The following is an 18,989-nucleotide window of genomic DNA, read 5'->3' as shown; positions in this document are numbered from 1 at the left end:
TTACACAATCTTTCACAGTAACAGGGTGGTCCTTCGCCCCGACCTGACCTTCCTACCAAAGGTCGTTTCTCCATTCCACCTAGGGAAACAGTCAACCATACCAGCCTTTTTCCAGCACCCCTCGGACGCAGGCCAGAGGGCTCTCCACAACTTGGACGCGCGCAGAGCGCTAGCTTTCTACATAGACAGAACTCGAGAATTCCGTAAGGATCCGAGACTCTTTGTCACCTACGCCACCCATAATAAGGGCAGCAAAATATCTACTCAGAGGCTCTCTAAGTGGCTCGTTGCCACCATAGAACTCTGCTACCAACTGGCGAAACAACCAGTCCCGCAACACATACGAGCTCATTCTACCAGAGCCGTCGCCACCTCGTCAGCTTTCACGAAGGGCATCCCTATAGAGGACATCTGCGATGCCGCGGTCTGGTCCTCCACATCTACCTTCGCCTCGCACTACGCTCTTGACGTTCGTGCCCGGCGTGATGCCTCCTTCGGACAGGCTGTACTTCGCTCCATCTTCGACTGACCACCGTAAGTACCACTCTCATTACATTCTGGTCTAACCTTGCATACTTTTTACAGATCCAGCACCCGCCTCCGAAGGGATAGCTCGCTAATCACCCATATGTGTGAATGCACAGAGACCACGAAGAAGATGGACAGGTTTCTTACCTGTAACTGATGATCTTCGAGTGGTCATCTGTGCAATCACACAGACCCACCCAGCCTTCCCCGCTGCTGGACACTCATCTAGCACGTCTTCCACCTGTCCGGTGGCGGGAAGAAACTGAGTGGCTAGACGCCTCCCCCCTCGTCCACGCATGCGCAAACGGTGGCTCCGCCCCGGGACGAGGGGGAGGCACGCCAGATCTACGATCAAGATTGCTTTGAACTCTCCGAGGTCAGGGCCATTCCGGAGGAATACCCATATGTGTGATTGCACAGATGACCACTCGAAGATCATCAGTTACAGGTAAGAAACCTGTCCTTCTTTACCTGCCAAAAGATCCATCATATGCTGGCCTGGATCTTTAAAATCATGACCTGAAAAATAATTTTTGTGTGCGTTTTGTAGCAGTCTGGCATATTGAAGCATTCTGGGGAACCTGAAAGCTTGCACACTTGTGAGTCATTAGGCCTAATAAAAGGTGTTACATTGATAGTGCTCTTGGCTTTTTGAATTTTAATGTTGGACTGACGAGGCTTCAAACAACTTGGGATCAGAAGCCCTTCCATTAGCCCTTATGACTCACTCCTTTTCTCCTCTCCCACTCCCCAATACTATTTTAAGCTGCAAATGGGATAGAGCCCTTGACAGCTTCCAGTATCCCAGGAGATAAATTAGAGTATTGTGAATCGTGACATTCACATCCCAGCTCTCTCCTATGGTATAAGAGGAAGGTGAGGTGAAAAATACCTTCTAAGGCTCAAAGAGCAGCTTTCTGAACAGTAGCTGTGGACAGGGGTAGGTAAGCAGGCAAAGACTTACCTGACCGTGCAGCTCATTGCTGTTTTGGAGAGGGCAGCAGAGCAGACCTTCCATTACTTAAAACTTGCCCCTCTTTCCCATTCAGTTTCTCGCAGACTTCCAATTGGTGATATTGTCAAAAGGGATTCATTTCTGTATATTTTTAGTCCAGATTTTGGCCATCAAGGCCATGTGTAGCTGTTATTTTCTGGCTTTGTTTTGCCTAGCTTGAAATGGAGCTGCTCTTTTGCACGGATTTAGCTTCTCTTCTCTCGCCCCACCCCCAGGTTGCCCCAGCGGAAGGCTTTTCCGACCTTGCCCTGCAAGTGTTTGCCTCTCCCTCGAAAAACTACATCCTGTCCGTCATCAGTATGGGCATCTGCATCCTCTTCCTGGTCGGTCTGATGTGTGGGCGCATCACGAAACGAGTGACACGAGAGCTGAAGGACAGGTAGAGTCTGCCTTGCTAGCAAAAGGGAGGAAGGAAGGCAGGCCTGCCCGGTTTGTACAGCCCTCCTTTGTATAGTCTCCCTACCCACCTCACCCCTCTTCGGAGAGTACAAGTGAATTAGAACAAGCGGCACGTGTCAGCTGAGTTTTCCCATCTCGTCCATGGCATCTCCAACCTCGGAACGAGTTGGCACGTGCAGCCGTGACAGCCCAGCCAGCAGCTTCGTTACCCATCATTAGCGACTGTTGTTTGCCTGCCTGTAGACAAGTCTTTCTTTTCTCTCTCTCTCTCTCTCTCACTGTTGAAACTGCCCTTGCACTCCAAACCAGACTGGCGCAACCTGCAGCTTAAGAGGTTTTTAAAGTAATTTTTAAAAATCTGTTACAGGCATAGCGTTTAGCAGTGGGTCTTGGTGGGGGAAATCATTTGTGCTCCGTGGCTGGGCAGGAGGACTGAAGGGAGAAGGGGCATCACCCACCACTCACAGCTGGCCTTGCTTTGGACATCTGGTTCACTTGGAGATCAAGCACCTCCAGTGCAGAATCAAAAAGTTGCCTCCAGAGGTCTGTCATCTCTACTGATCTTCTGCTTTTGTTCCTGTGTTCTGTTGCGTTTGTTTTGCTTTTTTATGGCTCCCCCAATCCTGCAGTTTTTGCCAAAAGGCAATGCCTTTCATCTTTTCCCCATCTTTGGGCTAAATTAAAAAAAATATATATATATACATATATATATTGACCAGAGTTAAAGCAACTCCAGTAGTCTTGAAGATACCCCTTGTGAAACTGCATCACACCCTAAAACAAGCTGTTGGATAAGCCTTGGGGGTAATGTGTGCAGTTGGGTAAGCAAGTGGACATTCCCAGGAGGAAAACTGAAATATTTGACACTCTGGGGAGTGTCAAATAGGATGGGCCGCAGCTAGGGAACACTTTGCACCCCCCGTCCTCCCGGCATGGCTGTTTGCAGGACATTGTTGTCACTTATGGATCCCTCCCAGGGTTCAGGAACAGCATTAACAACTGGAGACTGAGGTTTTCCTGCTCTCCAGAGTGCAGCCAAAGGGATCCACAGTGTCATGAGAAGTAGTAAAGAGTATTAAGTGAGATCAACAGAGGGAGGGGGGACACACAGGTCTGGGGAGGAGAGAGAGAGGGCTGTTCTCTCACTCAGCTGAAAAGAAGAGGCGTAGTCACTTGAAGCGATGCTTCCAGTAGCTTTCAGCCCCCTCCATAGGTGGTAGGTGTCATCTGTAGTCTGTTAATTGGGGAGGAGCATGAAGACGAAGCATGGCGGCAGTTGCACAGACCTTTAGGGTATGTACAGTAGGGGTATCTGTTAACCTGCTAGATACAGTAGCCTGTGTATATGGTGGAGTGTTAAATTGTGGGCTTGGGCTCTCTGCCACAGGCAAGCAGTTGTGCGCAGGATCTGTGGGTCCCCCTCCCCCTCCCCCAATGTAGCTAGGGAAACGTAGTTCTCCACTAATTCTACAAAAGCAGAGGGGCCTAACTTTGCCGCATCACGGTGTGGATAGACTTGTCATGCGTAACCAATACTGTGAATTTTTTTTCTTCTTCCCCTTGAAACGCTGTGTGGTGGGGGAGAGGGGAGGGTACAGCGTATTTAAACATTTTTGCAAAGCTTTTTTTCATCCTGCTGGAGAGAGAACAATGCAAGGTCTACTCTATGGAAAAAAAGCTTGTGCGGGTTTTCTGATGACCACTCACTGTTTCAGGCCTCCAGATTCGAGGGGATATGATTGGGGAAGCAGGCTCGCTGGACCTGCCCCTTCGTGTAAATGCTGAAGGCTTCTGTGTACCACAGCCACTGGATGAATTTTCACCTCCACCACCCCTCTCCTACTTCTGGAGTCATTGATCCTCTGAGAGGTGGGACTGAAAAAATGGGGTACGTGCCATGGCTCCCCAGTTAGTGCTTTCCAAAGTCTCTAGTCTCCCAAGGGGGAAAAAAGTCACCTTTAATGTTTTGTTGATCTGTCAGCTAACTGGATTGAGAATCTTCTCCTGAGATACCGGCCTTGAGTTTTGGGGACTCTAATTGTAGCAACAATCATGGTTGCACCTCTTACCATCCAGAATTGGGGATGGGTGTGTGTGGAAGGGCAGCAGCTGCTCCTAAGCTGACCTGAAAAGCCTGAACGAGGAAGGGAGTGTAGAAGATAAATGGCAGGGTTGTTGGAGCCATTGCAAGCGTGGTGGGAGCTAAAGAATAGATGTGGGCAGAACTCAATTCCCTCCAAGATGATAAGGGGGGGGAGGACCTTTCACTGGCCTTGATGCTTGGTGCTCTTGGAATTGTGCTTCTAAGGGTGAGTAGGACCCATATTCACCAGCCGAGTGTTCTAAAGTGTAACGCACAAGAAAGTTTCTCTTCAGGCTGCTATGGTTGCCTCCCCCAACCCACTACCCTCAGTCCTGATTAGAGTGTTCGATCCGTAGAAAAGATCAGATGTTGCTTAGAAGAAGTGGTGTTTATTTCCTGAGCCATCTTGCTTCATTTCAGCTTTGAGCATACAGTAATGCTTCTGAAACGCAAAAGGCCAAGAGGAGGCGGGTCAGTGGTTGTGTGAACAGTGCCTGAGAAGAGGTAGACCCCTCAAGCCATTATAGGAAGTCAGTACACTCCATGTGCCTATTTTACAAAGATGTGAAAGAGGCTCTTACAGTTAATGTACAGCAGGCCTCAGGCACCTAATTCCTGAAGTCTCAGCTCCCATGCAGTTTTGGACTCTGTTCTTATTCCTCAAACATTCCTTGTCAGCGCAGAAGGCAGAGGGGCTGACCCTTCTGAGAGCTAAGTATTCCCCTTTGCCCTGAGGCTTATTATTTCTAAAAAATGCATGACATCACAGGCTTAGCATTTGGTTTCACCAAGAGGATGCAGGATGGAGAAGTGCTGGCATTTGAGAAAGGTGGAAAGGGGCTGCATTCTGTTCTGTTTAGCCAAGGCCCATATGAGAAATGGTCTGCATGCTCTCTTCTTTTAAAAAAAAAATCCTTTTAAGGTTTTCCATCTATACACTGGCCTTTGTGGTATTATATCAATTGCTACAGTTGTCGTGCTGACCCTTCTCCTTTCAGAGGAAAGGAATGAACCCTGTGGATGGGGAAAATCCTTGGAACAGAGGGGACCAGGCACTGATTGGCAGAGGCATGAGAAATGGGATGTATGTGCAGAGTTTCTGTATAGAGGCTGCCTTTCCTTAAAAACACACACAGCGGCACTTAGAAGTGGGTTGCCTTGGGTGTTTTCTTTATCTCACACACAAAAAAAGAGATATATGCAACAGCTGACTGGGTAGACACAAAGTTGAGACATGTTGCTTCTCTTTTATACAAATGGGGCCAAGTAGACGTCTGTGTATAAAGAATTCTTCTAGAGTATGTCTAGCACCAGACATAAAGGGAGGGGTTTGAAATTATCTTTAGGTAGAATACTACCGGCCCCATTTAGACTGGTCTCTGCTCTGCCACTCATGTTTCTCCTGCTAGACTGTCCGGACTAATCACAACTGGCAGGAAAATCAACAGCTCCTGTGTCAGTTGTGGGTGTGAATTCCACATGCTTGATACTCGCCGTTGGCAAATGCATATATCTGGAGAGGACCGACCTGCAGCTGGTACAGTCTGCTGTGCACACATCACAGGCAGGGTGCATTTCCCCTCCCGTTACAATTTTTTTGGAACTCATAATTGTGGTGGCTGCTGATGGGAAATGATTATGGCCTACACTGACATTCTTGTGTTTGAGGAAAGAGGCCTGTAGGTGCACAGATCAATCTCAGGATGGTATCTAGGGGTTCTGTTCAATGCCCCTCCTTCAGCATGCAAAACAAGCCCTATGGGAAGAGTCAGTGGTTGATCACACAGGAAATGTTGGCTGACTTCTTTAAAAAATGTAACACTAACAAGATTTTTTTTTTTGTAAATTGTTTCCCCTTTCTATGTATAATACTCTTGGCCGTTCTTGTTTTTACATGTCCATGCTGTGTAATTTTTGAATTGTTAACTGAGAATCTGAACATAATGTGCATTTTTTCTGTACAGATGAAATGGGAGAATTTAATAAAAAAAGAGGCTGCAGGTTTTTACTTGTTTGCTTGTCTCTCCATCACCTGAGAATCTTCCTCCACTGCACTCTGCAAAGGTCCATTTGAATCTGCCTGAAGTTGAACCTGTAGTTCGGGGATGTTTGTGCTGGGCATTTGTATGGTTATCCTCTTGTGCAGACTTTTTTTTTTTTTAATGGACCGTATTCTGCTGGGAACTGTTACCATCCATGACACTTGAACATACTGCATTGCTGGGGGTGGGAAGTGCTGTAGCTGGCTTGGGGTAGCCTGCTTTTCTTCATTCACTTCATTTTTCATTTGCCTTTCTCGCTGAGACTGAAGACAGATTCCAAAGTTAAGGCTAATGCCGTAAAATCAGATGACACACTTACATACAAATGAAATAAACAGTATTAATACATTCAGTAACATGAATATTCCAAAAGTTACAGGATTTAGTAAACTGCACTCCACAATTTAGAGGAAATGGGGCCATAATATACATCCAGGAAACAATGCCAAATAAAGGTGAAGCAAAACCCCCCACAACTGCTTACATTTTTTCCCCCAACACTTATTAACTCTGGGGAAGATTTGTTGTTGTTTTGCCATCAGCTCACAGCTTGACTTGTTAACCCATGGTGTTTTTAAGGCAACAGTTAGAGATGGTTTGCCTGTTGCTTGCTTCTATGTAGTCTCCCTTGGTAGTCTCCCATCCAAATACTAGCCAGGGCTGACCCTGCTTAGCTTGAGATCTGACCAGACTAGCCTGGGCTACCTAGATTAGAAGATGACGATATTGGATTTATATCCCACCTTTCATTCAAGAGTCTCAAAGCATCTTACAATCTCCTTTACCTTCCTCCCCCACAACAGACACCCTGTGAGGTGGGTGGGGCTGAGAGGGCTCTCACAGAAGCTGCCCTTTCAAGGACAACTCAGAGCTATGGCTGACCCAAGACCATCCCTGCAGGTGGAGGAGTGGGGGAAACCCAGGAAGGCTGGAGAAAATGCTGTTCTCCAAAAGTCCATTTGACTAGATCCCTGGCCCAGGTGTTGAAAAACAAATTGACTCAACTTGAAAAGGGGCAGCCTAAAAGAACAACTTGCTGCCAAACTAATGGACAGCCTGCCTGTGACATTGTGGCCCTCCCCCCACCCTCATTGTGTTTGGAAAACAGGCTTTCTAAAACAAGACCAGTAATGGTCTCTGGAAGACGCGTTACCTAGCACAACTGTTCTTTCCCGGCAACACTGGGTGTGTGACATATGTGAAGCCCAGTATGCTTGAATAGAGATGTAGGGACTGTGTGTGTGCCCCTTCCACTGGGTGGGTGTGCACGCACACAGGCATTCCTCAGTAGACCAGCCATTATGGAAAGAGTGCCTGTCACAAGGTTGAGGGGGTTTGGTGCTATGCACCCTCAAACCTGTGGGGGGGGGGAAGGGAGAACAGAGGACAATCTAAATCACTACTATCAATGAGGGAACTTATGGTCCTGTAGGGTTAAATGGTTTGCCAGTCTATAGGACACAATCAAATTATATATAAAAAGTTTTATTTACAACAATTAGGGTTAAAACAGACAAAACAAAGAATTTGGCAGTGTACAAATTGTAAGGAACACAGGCAAAACAAAGACTCCTGGCGGTCAGCCAGAGCAGCTGAATTTACTCTCAAGCAATATAGTTATCTTGAGGCTTCTTGCATCCCAAGCCTTCAGCTTATTACAGCAGAAAAACAAGCATTTGCGTTAACCCCACTCCTGAAGGAACTCAACCTGTAGGCTTGCCTGGGTCCTTTAGCAGAGCGCCCAGCCCATTAATTTTGCTTTGTTTCTATTTAATTTTGAAGTTGCACCTGTTGTGCTGGGGAGATAAGAAACAGGCTGGACACTCTGCTAAAGCAATATACTTTCAATACAGACGATGTCAGCTTGCTCACCCTGAGTCTCTGCACACATGAATGCTTCCTTGGTCAGGCACTCTTCCACCTGGTCAGTAGTAGCTTTGTCCAGGGCTTGTTTTGTAGAAAAAGCCCAACAGGAACTCATTTGTATATTAAGCCATACCCCCTCACCATTGTTTCACACAGGACTTTTGTAGGAAAAGCCCAGTAGGAAGTATTTGCATACTTGGCCACACCCCCTGATGCCAAGCCAACCAGAACTGCGTTCCTGTGTATCCCTGCTCAAAAAAAGTCCTGGCTTCGTCTCTGTGTGTGAAGATGCTCTGTCTCTATTCCTTGTGGCCTCTGATCTACTAATTTCCTGCTCTTGCCATTTGCAGGTTTAATCAGGCAACCAAACATGAATGAGATTTAATTAAGACCATCAAATATTCACCTTTTAGATCACTGTCAAGTCAGTTTCAGATGACTTGCTGTTGTATCACTGACAGCACAGCTGTTTGTGATGTACTTAAGTTGTTAACAAGATAACCAGCTTCTGCCACGGTACATTGACTGAACACTGATTCTTACATCACTTACAATGTGAATATGGTCAGGACAAACACGTAAACATTGTACATAACAGGTAGATTTCTTAACAGTGCCCTGAAGATCAAAGGTTCAGTCACTAGACAAATGTGTTGCAGATTTGAGATAACAGCCAGTACTGAGTCTACTGATGACTCGACCTACGTCTTGCATGAAGCAAACTTGTGGCCTCTGAACAGTATGGTGTTCAATTTTTATTTCCGTAGGAGTTCCATCCATAACATCTGTGGAGCCCAAATAAACACGTACATCCTTAATTGGTGCAAGATAACATTTCTCAGCCACTTTTCTTGGCACTGCTATCTGTTTTGACATGGTGTTGATTTGACTGTGGGGGTAGAGGTCATTACCTACACGAGTAATGGTGCAGCAAGGTAAAGGCAGTAATTAAAACAAACCCAGAGGCACTTCTCACAATTTTGACGTACTGTGCTACATAAACTTCAACTAAAAATCGAATACTTTTATGTTGTAATGTGTTCATACCCAAATATATGCAGATTGAACTAAACCTATACATTTAAATCATGAGAGTGTGCGTGCTGTCGTCCTATGCATGCATTCCTCTAAATCAGGGGTGTCGAACTCGTTATGAGGGCAGGATCTGACATAAATGAGATTTTGTTGGGCTGAGCCATGTGTGTACCTATTTAAGATTAATTAGAAGAGACGGGTCATTTTGTAGAAAAATAAGATGGTGGAGCTCATCCAGGGATCGTTATGCAGCTGCACCTACTATTCAATGGACAAGGTAGGTAGGTGGGGAGGAGGAGGGGAAACCTTCAGAAAGGTTCAGGAGCTGTCCTCCTGTGAGCTCCTGCTGAATTCAAGGCCTGAGCAGAGATATAAATTTTATAAAGAACACAGACAAACACAAATACATTTTTTTAAAAAATTAAAACATGCTTAAAACGTTAGCATTGGTCTTAAAGGTGCTTTCTTTGTATACCTTCCATGGGATCCAGGGAACTGGGCAAAGGAAGCTCTGGCTCTGTCCTTCCTTAACCAAGGGACCAGGAGGGGGATGAGCCTTAGCCAACAGGGGGAAGAGAGGCTTGGCTTAGTAGCTCTGCTGTGCAATTAAGAGAGCCTGGCAAAGCAAGCTATTCCTCCCCAAGGGAGGAGCCTCAGCCAATGGAGCAAATAGAGGTTGCTCTGTAGCTCCTGTGCAATTGAGCAAGTCTTGAAAAGCAAGCTGTTATACAGAAGGAAGCAGGTGACAGCAAATTGCTCGGAGGCCTGATAGGAGCCCTCCCGGGGCCTGATTTGGCCCCCGAACTGCATGTTTGACACCCCTGCTCTAAATAATACAGAATACACGACGATGTCCTTTTGGAATAAGCACGCATAGGACTACGCTGTTAATAGCACTTTCTACATCGCTATTTTCAGACAGAATTCTTACGACGCAACTTCCGAGTTCGACAGGGTAGCAAAACGGTCGAAGAGGATTTTAATTTTTGTGCTGCTCTTAACTGTTGCGGCGGCCCCCAAATAATGCAGGGCAAATTGCTGTCGAATATAGGGCTACCTGTCCCCTCACCATGCCAGTCCGCCTCCCAGCGTTTCCACTACAGGAAAAATGCTCTCCGCCCACCTCCTGGTGCTCTTGCAGCTGAAGGCATCCGCCCCTCCAAGCTGCTTCAGGCAGCTCTACGAAGCTTCGATCCAACCCTTTCAAGGTATGGGCTTGCAGGGAAGTGCAGATCCAGCGAAGCAGGAGCGGGGAAGACGATCTCTAACAAGACCTCCTACTTGTCGCTCTCTGGAGGCTAAAACTGCTTTTTAGGAAAATATGCAACTCTTTCCCTAGCAGCTGCCAAGTATTTGCCACGCAATTAGCAAAATAAGCATCGATGCAGCGCCCTCACGCCCCACTTAGGAAAGAAACCTGTGCTCGCGCCAACCAGAACCCAACTTTTTCGCCTTTTCTGTCAACCCCCTTGCTCCGTTTTGGATGTGACGGCTAGCGAGTACGCGTGCGCAAAAATCCTTGGTGCTGATTGGCTACGGTGCTGCGCGTGCGCAGGTTCTGTGGGCTCTATTTGAGCCACGAGTTGACATACGGTGCGTGTCGCGCCGTTGTCGCGCGTCCTTTGTCGTAAAGCGCGGGCGGGAAAACCAGGAAGAGAAGGAAGAAGGAGGGGGTAGGGGGCTACGGGGCACCAGCATAGGTGAGGCGCCCGCCCACAGTCTCCTCTTAAGCTGTGCCCGGCCCGCAACAACAGCCCCTACCTGCGGGGGCGGGGCCAAGGTATGCAAATGAGAACGGGGAGGCGGGGCCAGGAAATGAACACCAGCTGTCGGGGTTTAGGCGAGAGCACCTCTTAGGGCGGGGCCAGGAATGCAAATGAGAATGGTGAAGGTGGGGCAATGACATAAGTAGCAGCATGGAAGGTGGACTGGTGCTAATATGACCTCCCGCTAAGGCGAAGGGCTTCCCGCTTGCAGTTGGTAAGACAGCCTTTCCCAGTCATTGTCCTCCATTGCAGTTAATGCTGACTTGCCTTATCAGGCTGTTGTTATTTTTCACTTAAGATAATGGGTGTGTCGTGTGAGGCGCTCCACATTTTACTCATGCCTTTTACTCATGCCACAGTTTACTCATGCCTTCCTTGTAGAGTTTGCCTTCCAGACTCCCTGTCTGCTGCATTTGTTTTCTACTAATTTTCTAAAGAGCTTGGGGTGGTATAGAAGGCTGCTAACCTCTAGGTGGGGCCTGGAGTTAAACAGGTAGCTTGTGAAGACTGTAAAGGTCAATTTCCCTGGAGGAACATTAGCTGTGGAGGATGGAATGTATGGCATTGTATCACTTCTGCTCTCCAAACTTTAGACTCCCCAGACTGCCCTAAGTTGGTACATGTGGCTCTTTCTGTTTTATTTTCTCAACATTTTTATAGGCTGGGAGAGAATTGACTGGCCCAAGGTCACCCAGTGAGCTTCATAACAGAATGGGGTTTCTCTGCTTCTTCAGTTTTATCCTCAAAACATCCCTGTGAGGAAGGATATACTGAGACACTATGACTGACTCAAGGTCACCCAGTGCACCTGGTAGTTATTTTCTTCTTCATGTTATCCCTGTGTGGCAGGTTGGCTGAGAGAGAATGACAGGCTCAAGGGTATGCAGTGATCTTTAAAGGAGAGTGGCATTCATTGTTTGTGATGTCCTGGGTTCAGTCTCTCACGCTAGTTTTGGGAAACTCCTGTGTTGAATCCATAGTATGTTAATGGAAATGGGGAAAGGACCCTCTGGGTGCCTCCACACGTGCTAAACAATGCAGTTTCAGTCCAGCAACCATTTGCAAATGGATTTTGCCATTTTACACAGCAAAATTCCATTTCAAAGTGTGTGAAAGTGGATTGAAAGTTCATTATTTAGTGAAAGTGTCTACTCAGTATAAGGGATTTCTGTATATACTTAGAATATTTGCATATTTGTTTTTCTCCTGTGTGTTGCAAAAGCCAAGGTAGGTCCTTTATATGAAAAGTAGTATTGGAGAATTCTTATGAATACCTTCCAGTCTGTTTAGACCTGGTTGTGGGACTGAAACAGCCTTGGTTGCTCTGGATGACTTTCCTGGGGGATTGATAGAGGCAGTGTGACTGTGTTGATTCTCCTGAACCTCTCATTGGGTTTTTGATATTATCAGTCATGGTATCCTTCTGGACCACCTATTTGGGCTGGGATTGGGAGGCACCATATTGCAATGGTTCTAGTCCCTGGAGAGTAGGTTTCAGAAGGTGGTGCTGGGAGTCTGCTGTTCAGCTCCTTGGCCTTAGGCCTGTGGGGTCCTGCAAGATACCATCATGTTATCTATGCTGTTTAACCACTGATTGAGATCATCTGGAGATTTGGGTTCCGTTGTCATTAATACACAAATAATGCTCAACTCTGACCCCAAGGAAGCTGTAGAAACCCTGAACCAGTGCATGTAGGTAGTTTTGGAGTGGTGGCTGGCTAATGTACTGAAACTTAATCCCAGCAAGATGGAACTGCTACAGTTGGGCAGAAGGTATGACCTGGGATTTAAGTTCTGGCTGGGGTTTCAATTCTCTTTAAGAAACAGGTCTGTGGTATGGGTGTATTCTTGGACCCAGGCTTACTGCTGGATGAGCAGGTGGCAGCTGTGGCCAGTAATGCCTTTGATCAGCTTCAGCTTGCATGGAATGTTGCAGCCTGGAAATTGACTGGTTGGGTGATAAGGACCTTATTGCTGCAGTCTTGGCCTATCTACAATGGCTTCCAGTTTGTTTCTGGGTGCAATTCAAGCTGCTAAACTTGACCTTTAAGCGCTGTATGCTTTGGGATCAACATGCCTGAAGGACTGCCTACTCCCTTTTGAACTCCTGTATGAACACATTAGGGTCATCTTCAAAGGCTCTGCTTTGGGTGCCCCCCCTCTGAGGTTAGGCATCTGGGAGAAGGCCTTCTGGGTCATAGCACCAGAGCTCTGGTCTCTTGCCCAGGGATGTTGATTTGTTGCTTTCTGGCGCCATCTTCTGCTAGCAGGTGAAAACATTTTTGTTTCATTTGGCAATGCCTCAGTGATCTCCTTCTTGACCAAGGTTTTAATTGCTGTTTTTACATCTTTGCACGTATTTTAACTCTAATTTGTTTTAGTGGTGTGTGTTGGGGGGGTTGATTTTAAGTTTTTAAATGTGATTATTATTATGTATGTTTTAAATTGTGAGTTGCCTTGGTGGCCCTCATGAAAGCAGAAAGGCAGGATAGAAATTTTATAAATAAATCAAAATATATTTCCAATGATTGATGGTATGTGATGAGGAGGCCTCTTTTGTTTTCCAGCAAAAACAACAGTGGGAAATTATCTGCGGGGCACTGGGGATTGGTGACTGACTGGCATTGCGATGTTCCTTCGACTGTTGGCTGATGTTCGGTGGCAAAGAGGCAGCCCAGGATGGAGGATTGTACCCGGTTCCCGACGCAGCAGTACAAGTGGAGCAGAACCTCACCTAGTGCCTCTTCCGAGTCATGCACAGGTGGTCATCTGTGGGGGTGGAATCATGGGCACGTCAGTGGCATATCACCTCTCCAAACTAGGATGGAAGGACATTGTTTTGCTGGAGCAGGGCAGGTAAAAACAAACCTTTTCTTTCTTTGCCAAACCCAAAATAAGGTTTCTGTCACAGTAGGTGGAGCTGTGTAACTTTGATAACACTTTTTTGTTGTAGAAGATGTAGTTAGTGATCAGATTGGGGATTGAAGTGGGTGTATACCACAGCTGTTGGCAAGCTGACAGTTTAGAGCCTTAACAGAGAGCTGATTGCATATTTATTTATTTACATTAATTTTCCATTTTTCTTCCATTGTGGAACTCAAGGTGATACACCTTCAGCAAGGTTGCAGAGTAACCTTCTGTGCAACTATCCTGTTCAGGACATAAGCGAGCCCCACATATTTAAATACTTCCCGTTTTATTGTTTCCCATGCACAGCACATTAAAACAAGCCTAGGATATTTTACCCTGATGTTGAACTGTTCTGCAGGCAGCAATTCTTCAATCCCTTCTCCATTTTCCATTGTGATAACCTTAGCAATAACTTTCAGCTGGAATTCCCTTCTAGTATTCATACCATTTCATCTCTAAATGGTCAAAATGTTTGTTGTCTCTTGTACTTTTTCAGTTAACTTCTTTCTCCTTTTGAGCTGGACTTTCATTTCGGAAGCTTCTGTCCCTAGCTTTCATCATCTGTCTTGACTTATACCGTAAGATTGAGGGTTTAAACTTTGTCTGCTTAACATTTGTTTAAACAGTCTCTAGTTGTAAAAAGTTTAATAAATATTAATAGTGGTGGTTGTTACTGATAACCTCTTGGAGATAGTGTCATGTAGTACTTACAGTAGAGGCCCCCAATCTTTTTGATCCTGCGGCTACCTACGGAATTCTGCTACAGCAAGGTGGGCGTGGCTATTTTTCCAGTGGTTTAGTGATGCGTCCAGATGATGCTACTGAACATAGGCCTTTGATTGCTCAAGACTTTTAGTCAAGGGGCTTTAATCAGATTAAAGGATATAGACAAGCTGGAACGGGTCCAAAGGAGGGCGACGAAGATGGTGAAGAGTCTGAAGACCAAGTCCTATGAGGAAAGGTTGAAGGAGCTGGGGATGTTTAGCCTGGAGAGGAGGCGGCTGAGAGGTGATATGATCACCATCTAGAGGATGGTGTGGAATTGTTTTCTGTGGCCTCGGAAGGTAGGACCAGAACCAGTGGGTTGAAATTAAATCAGAAGAGTTCCCAGCTCAACATTAGGAAGAACTTCCTGACCGTTACAGCGATTCCTCAGTGGAGCAGGCTTCCTCGGGAGGTGGTGGGTTCTCTTTCCTTGGAGGTTTTTAAACAGAAGCTAGATGGCCATCTGACAGCAATGAAGATCCTGTGAATTTAGGGGGGAGGGGTTTGTGAGTTTCCTGCATTGTGCAGGGGGTTGGACTAGATGACCCTGGAGGTACCTTCCAACTCTATGATTCTAAAGTTATTAAGAAGCATTTGCCATTAAATCCACCCTGACCTGGATAGCCCAGGTTAGCCTGATCTCATCAGTTCTTGGAAGTTAAGCAGGGCTGACCTGGCTAGTATTTGGATGGGCAACCTCCAAGGAATACCAGGGCATGATGCAGTAGTCGGCAGTGGCAAATCACCTCTGAAACATCTCTTGCCTTAAAGACAAGTCTAGCTTGCCACCTAGTTGTGCATAACACTAAAGGAGCTAGAACAGGGGTGTCAAACATGCAGCCCTGGGGCCCAAATCAGGCCCCCAGAGGGCTTCTGTCAGACCCCCAAGGAACTGGCTTTCATCTGCTTCCTTCTCCGTCTCTCGCTTCCTTCTGCACGACAGCTTGCTTTGCCAGGCTTGCTCAGTCACACAGCAGAGTTACTGAGCCAAGCCTCTCTTCCTTCTATTGTTGAGGATCCTCCCCCTCCTGGTCCCCAAGGGAAGGAAGGAAAGAATCAGAGTTTCCTTTGCCCAGTTCCCTGGATCTCAAGGGAGAGATACAAAGAAAGCACCATTAAGACCAACAATACTAATGTTTTAAGCATGTTTTATTTTTTTTAAAAAATCTTTAATTGCATTTGTCTGTGTCCTTTATAAAATTTATATATCTGCCACCTGGCACTACATTTTATGACACACATGACCTGTCCTGACGAAGTTTCATTTATGTCAGATCCGGTCTCATAACAAATGAATTTGACACCCCTGAGCTAGAGCTTCTGGCTGCCCAGACAGTCTTAGGATCTCATGGCTGTGCGACACACACTACCATAGGTTTATTTATTCATTATTTCACTGAAGTCGGGGGATGGAAATAAGCTTAGGGCACTACTTTTATCTTCTGCATGGTCCTTGATTTAACATTGTCCACATGTTTTACAAGTGTTTGGTTTTTTTATGCGTTTATCTTATTAGCACCTAAGATTGCAGTTCTGTGCCAAGTTGGAGCTGTAGATGTCAGTGTGCCAAAACCATGCTTAATGCTGAGTGAGTTCAGGCTGCAAGTAAGGTAACTGCCATGTTTATATTTGGCCACAAAGAGGGAGAATTTATAAAGGAAGTGAACTGGGCAAGCAGTCCTAGTTGTTGGTCAGAAGCTTGCAGTTAAAAAAAATCAGCTGCTGAAATCCAGCCCCCTTCCCCAATCATAGCATTTTTGCCCTTGTTGTCTTCTTATGGTTGCTGGGACATAATGCTACCATGGCAGTAGCTTGCCCAACTGCAGAATTCTGCCCCCCAGTTTCTGTGGGACTCTTAAAGGTACAGCAGCTGTGACTGGGGTTGATTAACATGTGAAACTTTTTAATGACTCAAAATTGGGGGCACTTTTTGCTTAAAACCAGAGAGGACTATTTTTACTCCATGTAAGAGTAAAGATCACCTGCCCTCAGGGCAGGTCTTCACCCTGTGAAGGAAGGCAGTGATGGAAGGGAACAACTTCATAGTTCCATAGCATTTCTATGGAAATGTGTAGAAGGAAGGTCAGCAGAAGGTTCTGTGTTTCAAGTAAACGAAATCCAGTCCTTCTTTGGGTAGCTCCTGATGGTCATTTGAGTTGGGGTCCTTTCCCCATCCCTCTGATATTCTTTCACTTGCCAGAGTTCAAGAAGGAACAGCGTTGTCCTTGGTGAAAGAGGTGAAAGAGTTCTTGTGGATCACATTCACTGCTCCAAACAGAAGTTCTAAATCAGTTAGTAAGCCACTTTTCACCTGGCTGAACTGCTCCTTCAGTCAGTGTATATAGTATACTCTGAGGTGCCTGGGACTCTTGAGGTGCGGGGCAAGTAACTCCTTGGCACTATGTGAGCAAACCAAGAGGGAGAGGAGTAGGTGAGTAGCCAACTAGCTAAAGAGAGATTCTATCCGACGTCATAATATGGGTGGATCTACATAGAGTAAACAGAGCAAAGCAGAACTGGAGACCAGAACTGTTCCTGTGCAAGTGTAGCTCAATGACAAAGCATCTTTTTTTTAAATGCAGGTCCCAGCTTCAATCCTTGGCATCTCCAGTTACAAGAATCAGGTAGCAGGTGATGGGAAACACCTCCACTTGGGAGCCTGGAGGGCTCCCGCCAGACGGAGGGATAGACCAGTGGTCTGACTCAGTATGGCAGCTTCATTTAGGGCTTAGTATTAGAGCCCCTGCTTTTCTTGCAGGAGGTGCCAGATCAGTCCCTGGCATTGCCAGTTAAAAGGATCAATAAATAAGGTAAAAATGGGAGTACAGCATAAAAATCAAGTGGGAAACCAAAACTGCTATTCAGACCACTACACAAAATAGTTCATGCCATAAGATGGGATCAATAGGTCTTCCTATTAATCCCATCTTATGGCATGAACTATTGTCTGTCTGAAATATTGTTGAGATTGGGTCCCACTTAGAAGCATCTTTCTCTGGCTTTTGAAAACTCCTTCATTATATGATCACCGATCCACTCCTTAAGGAACTTAAGAAATAACATCCTGACTGAAGAGGAAATTATTGCAGCAGGAGTGAGACTTGTGTATTTAGGGATTAGTACTTTGGGACTCTTCTAATATATGAATGATTTCTTTGTCACACCTTTCTACGTCGGGCATATGTGAATATTGTATGTTGCATATTGGTTTTGGACTACAAACCATATGATACGAGTTTGGACATGAGATGGACATAAACTGTTCTGCTTTAATACATCTTTAGTGCATTGAGTGATTTTGTGTAGTGGTCTGAACAATGGTTTAGTTAAAAGGATCAGGAAGGAGGTAATGAGAAAGCCCTTTATCTGAGATCCTGGACAGCTGCTGCTAGAGTAGATAGGACTGCTTTTTAGTAGACCAGGGATCTGTAAGGAAGCCCCTAAGAAAAGGACACGAATCAGCACTAAACTCCTAGTCATTTTGGTTGTTTTCAGGTTGCCTGGAAGGCTTCTTAAAAGCAGAAAAACATGATATATATTGTTTAAAAATAATAAAATAATGGCTGCTGGATTTCCCCTCTTCCTCCACTTTTCCATCTGCCTTGGAGCATATAAAGGCGTGCTCAATGCTGGAGATCATTCTTGAACAAGAGCGTTTCCTGTTTAGCAAAGAACAACTTTGCAGCATGCCTTAATTGATGCTTGGGGACATCGTACTGTGGTCTGTACAAGCCTTCAGGACTGTAAAGGATGCAGATCCAGCTGGTTGCTTTCTCATTTCTTAGGTGTCTGTGGATCAATGTTGCCTGCAAGCGGAGTGCAAGGACAAGTGCTTGCCCTTCAGTTTGCAATTGCTGCTGTGATATTCCTCGGAGGTGGAAAATCCTCCATGTGTCTGAGCCTCTCTGTCTCCTTAAGGCTTCCAGGAAGGAGGGGAGAGCGGGCTTCTTGTCAGCAGGTGGCTAAAAATATTCCTTGCCACAACAAGAGCTTAGCAGAGGTTGTGGGTGTTTGGCATCTGTGTTGCTTCACAAATCCTGTGTCGGGTACAACTAACAGCCACCTGCACACATTACACATGTTAAATTTCTTCTGACTTAAGCTCCAGAGGGGTAGTCTTTTTAGCCTGTTGCAGGAAATGTACGTGGGTGTTCAGTGGCACCCTAAATACTTTAAAAACTTTTCTCAGCATGCATCATCCTTGAAATTGCCTCTGCTGGAGTGAGCTCTGACTTACAAAAACTTATCCTGGAATTATTTTTGTTAGTTTTTAAAGGTGCCACTTCAGGACTGCTGTTTAATTCCCCCCCCTCCCCAAGCTTTGGTTTTTACCATATGTGAGGAACAGACCCAAGGAGGGGCAAAAAGCACAGTTCCTGATGGTGGGAATGCAGATCTGAGTTGTTGCTGTTTGTTTGTGTAGCTCATAGATCAAAGTATTTGCGAAGAATTTTGAAATGAAGTCACTGCTCTGAGGGTTGCCATCCAAGTAAAGAAGAAACGCAGGAAAGCAGCGGATGGGTGGAGGGAGAGGCTGGATAATGAACCACCGATAAACCATGTTGCCTTAATGAATGTAA

At 45.8% G+C, this 18,989-nt stretch overlaps 2 protein-coding genes across 4 annotated transcripts in view; both read left to right on the top strand.

Annotated features, from left to right (window-relative positions):
• The window catches only part of GLG1 (golgi glycoprotein 1), a 91,426-nt gene extending 85,397 nt beyond the window's left edge, over positions 1-6,029 (top strand). For both annotated transcript variants that reach the window (XM_060254537.1, XM_060254538.1), the window contains exon 26: positions 1,759-6,029. In XM_060254537.1, coding sequence (XP_060110520.1) covers positions 1,759-1,926 — 168 coding nt within the window. In that variant the 3' untranslated portion in view covers positions 1,927-6,029. The remainder of the gene's footprint in view (positions 1-1,758) is intronic.
• A 4,671-nt stretch (positions 6,030-10,700) lies between these two features.
• Positions 10,701-18,989, top strand: part of PDPR (pyruvate dehydrogenase phosphatase regulatory subunit) — a 36,722-nt gene continuing 28,433 nt past the window's right edge. The window contains exons 1-2 of one of the 2 annotated variants that reach the window (XM_060253622.1): positions 10,701-10,748; positions 13,302-13,590. In XM_060253622.1, the coding sequence (XP_060109605.1) occupies positions 13,364-13,590 (227 nt within the window). In that variant the 5' untranslated portion in view covers positions 10,701-10,748; positions 13,302-13,363. Of the gene's footprint in view, positions 10,749-10,888; positions 10,949-13,301; positions 13,591-18,989 lie in introns of those variants that run through there. The other variant, XM_060253621.1, reaches the window with a different exon arrangement.

The sequence above is a fragment of the Heteronotia binoei genome, chromosome 14, assembly GCF_032191835.1.
Source record: "Heteronotia binoei isolate CCM8104 ecotype False Entrance Well chromosome 14, APGP_CSIRO_Hbin_v1, whole genome shotgun sequence".
Lineage (NCBI taxonomy): Eukaryota > Metazoa > Chordata > Lepidosauria > Squamata > Gekkonidae > Heteronotia > Heteronotia binoei.
The sequence above is the reverse complement of the archived record's forward strand: the minus strand, read 5'-3'. Positions and strand labels throughout refer to the sequence as shown.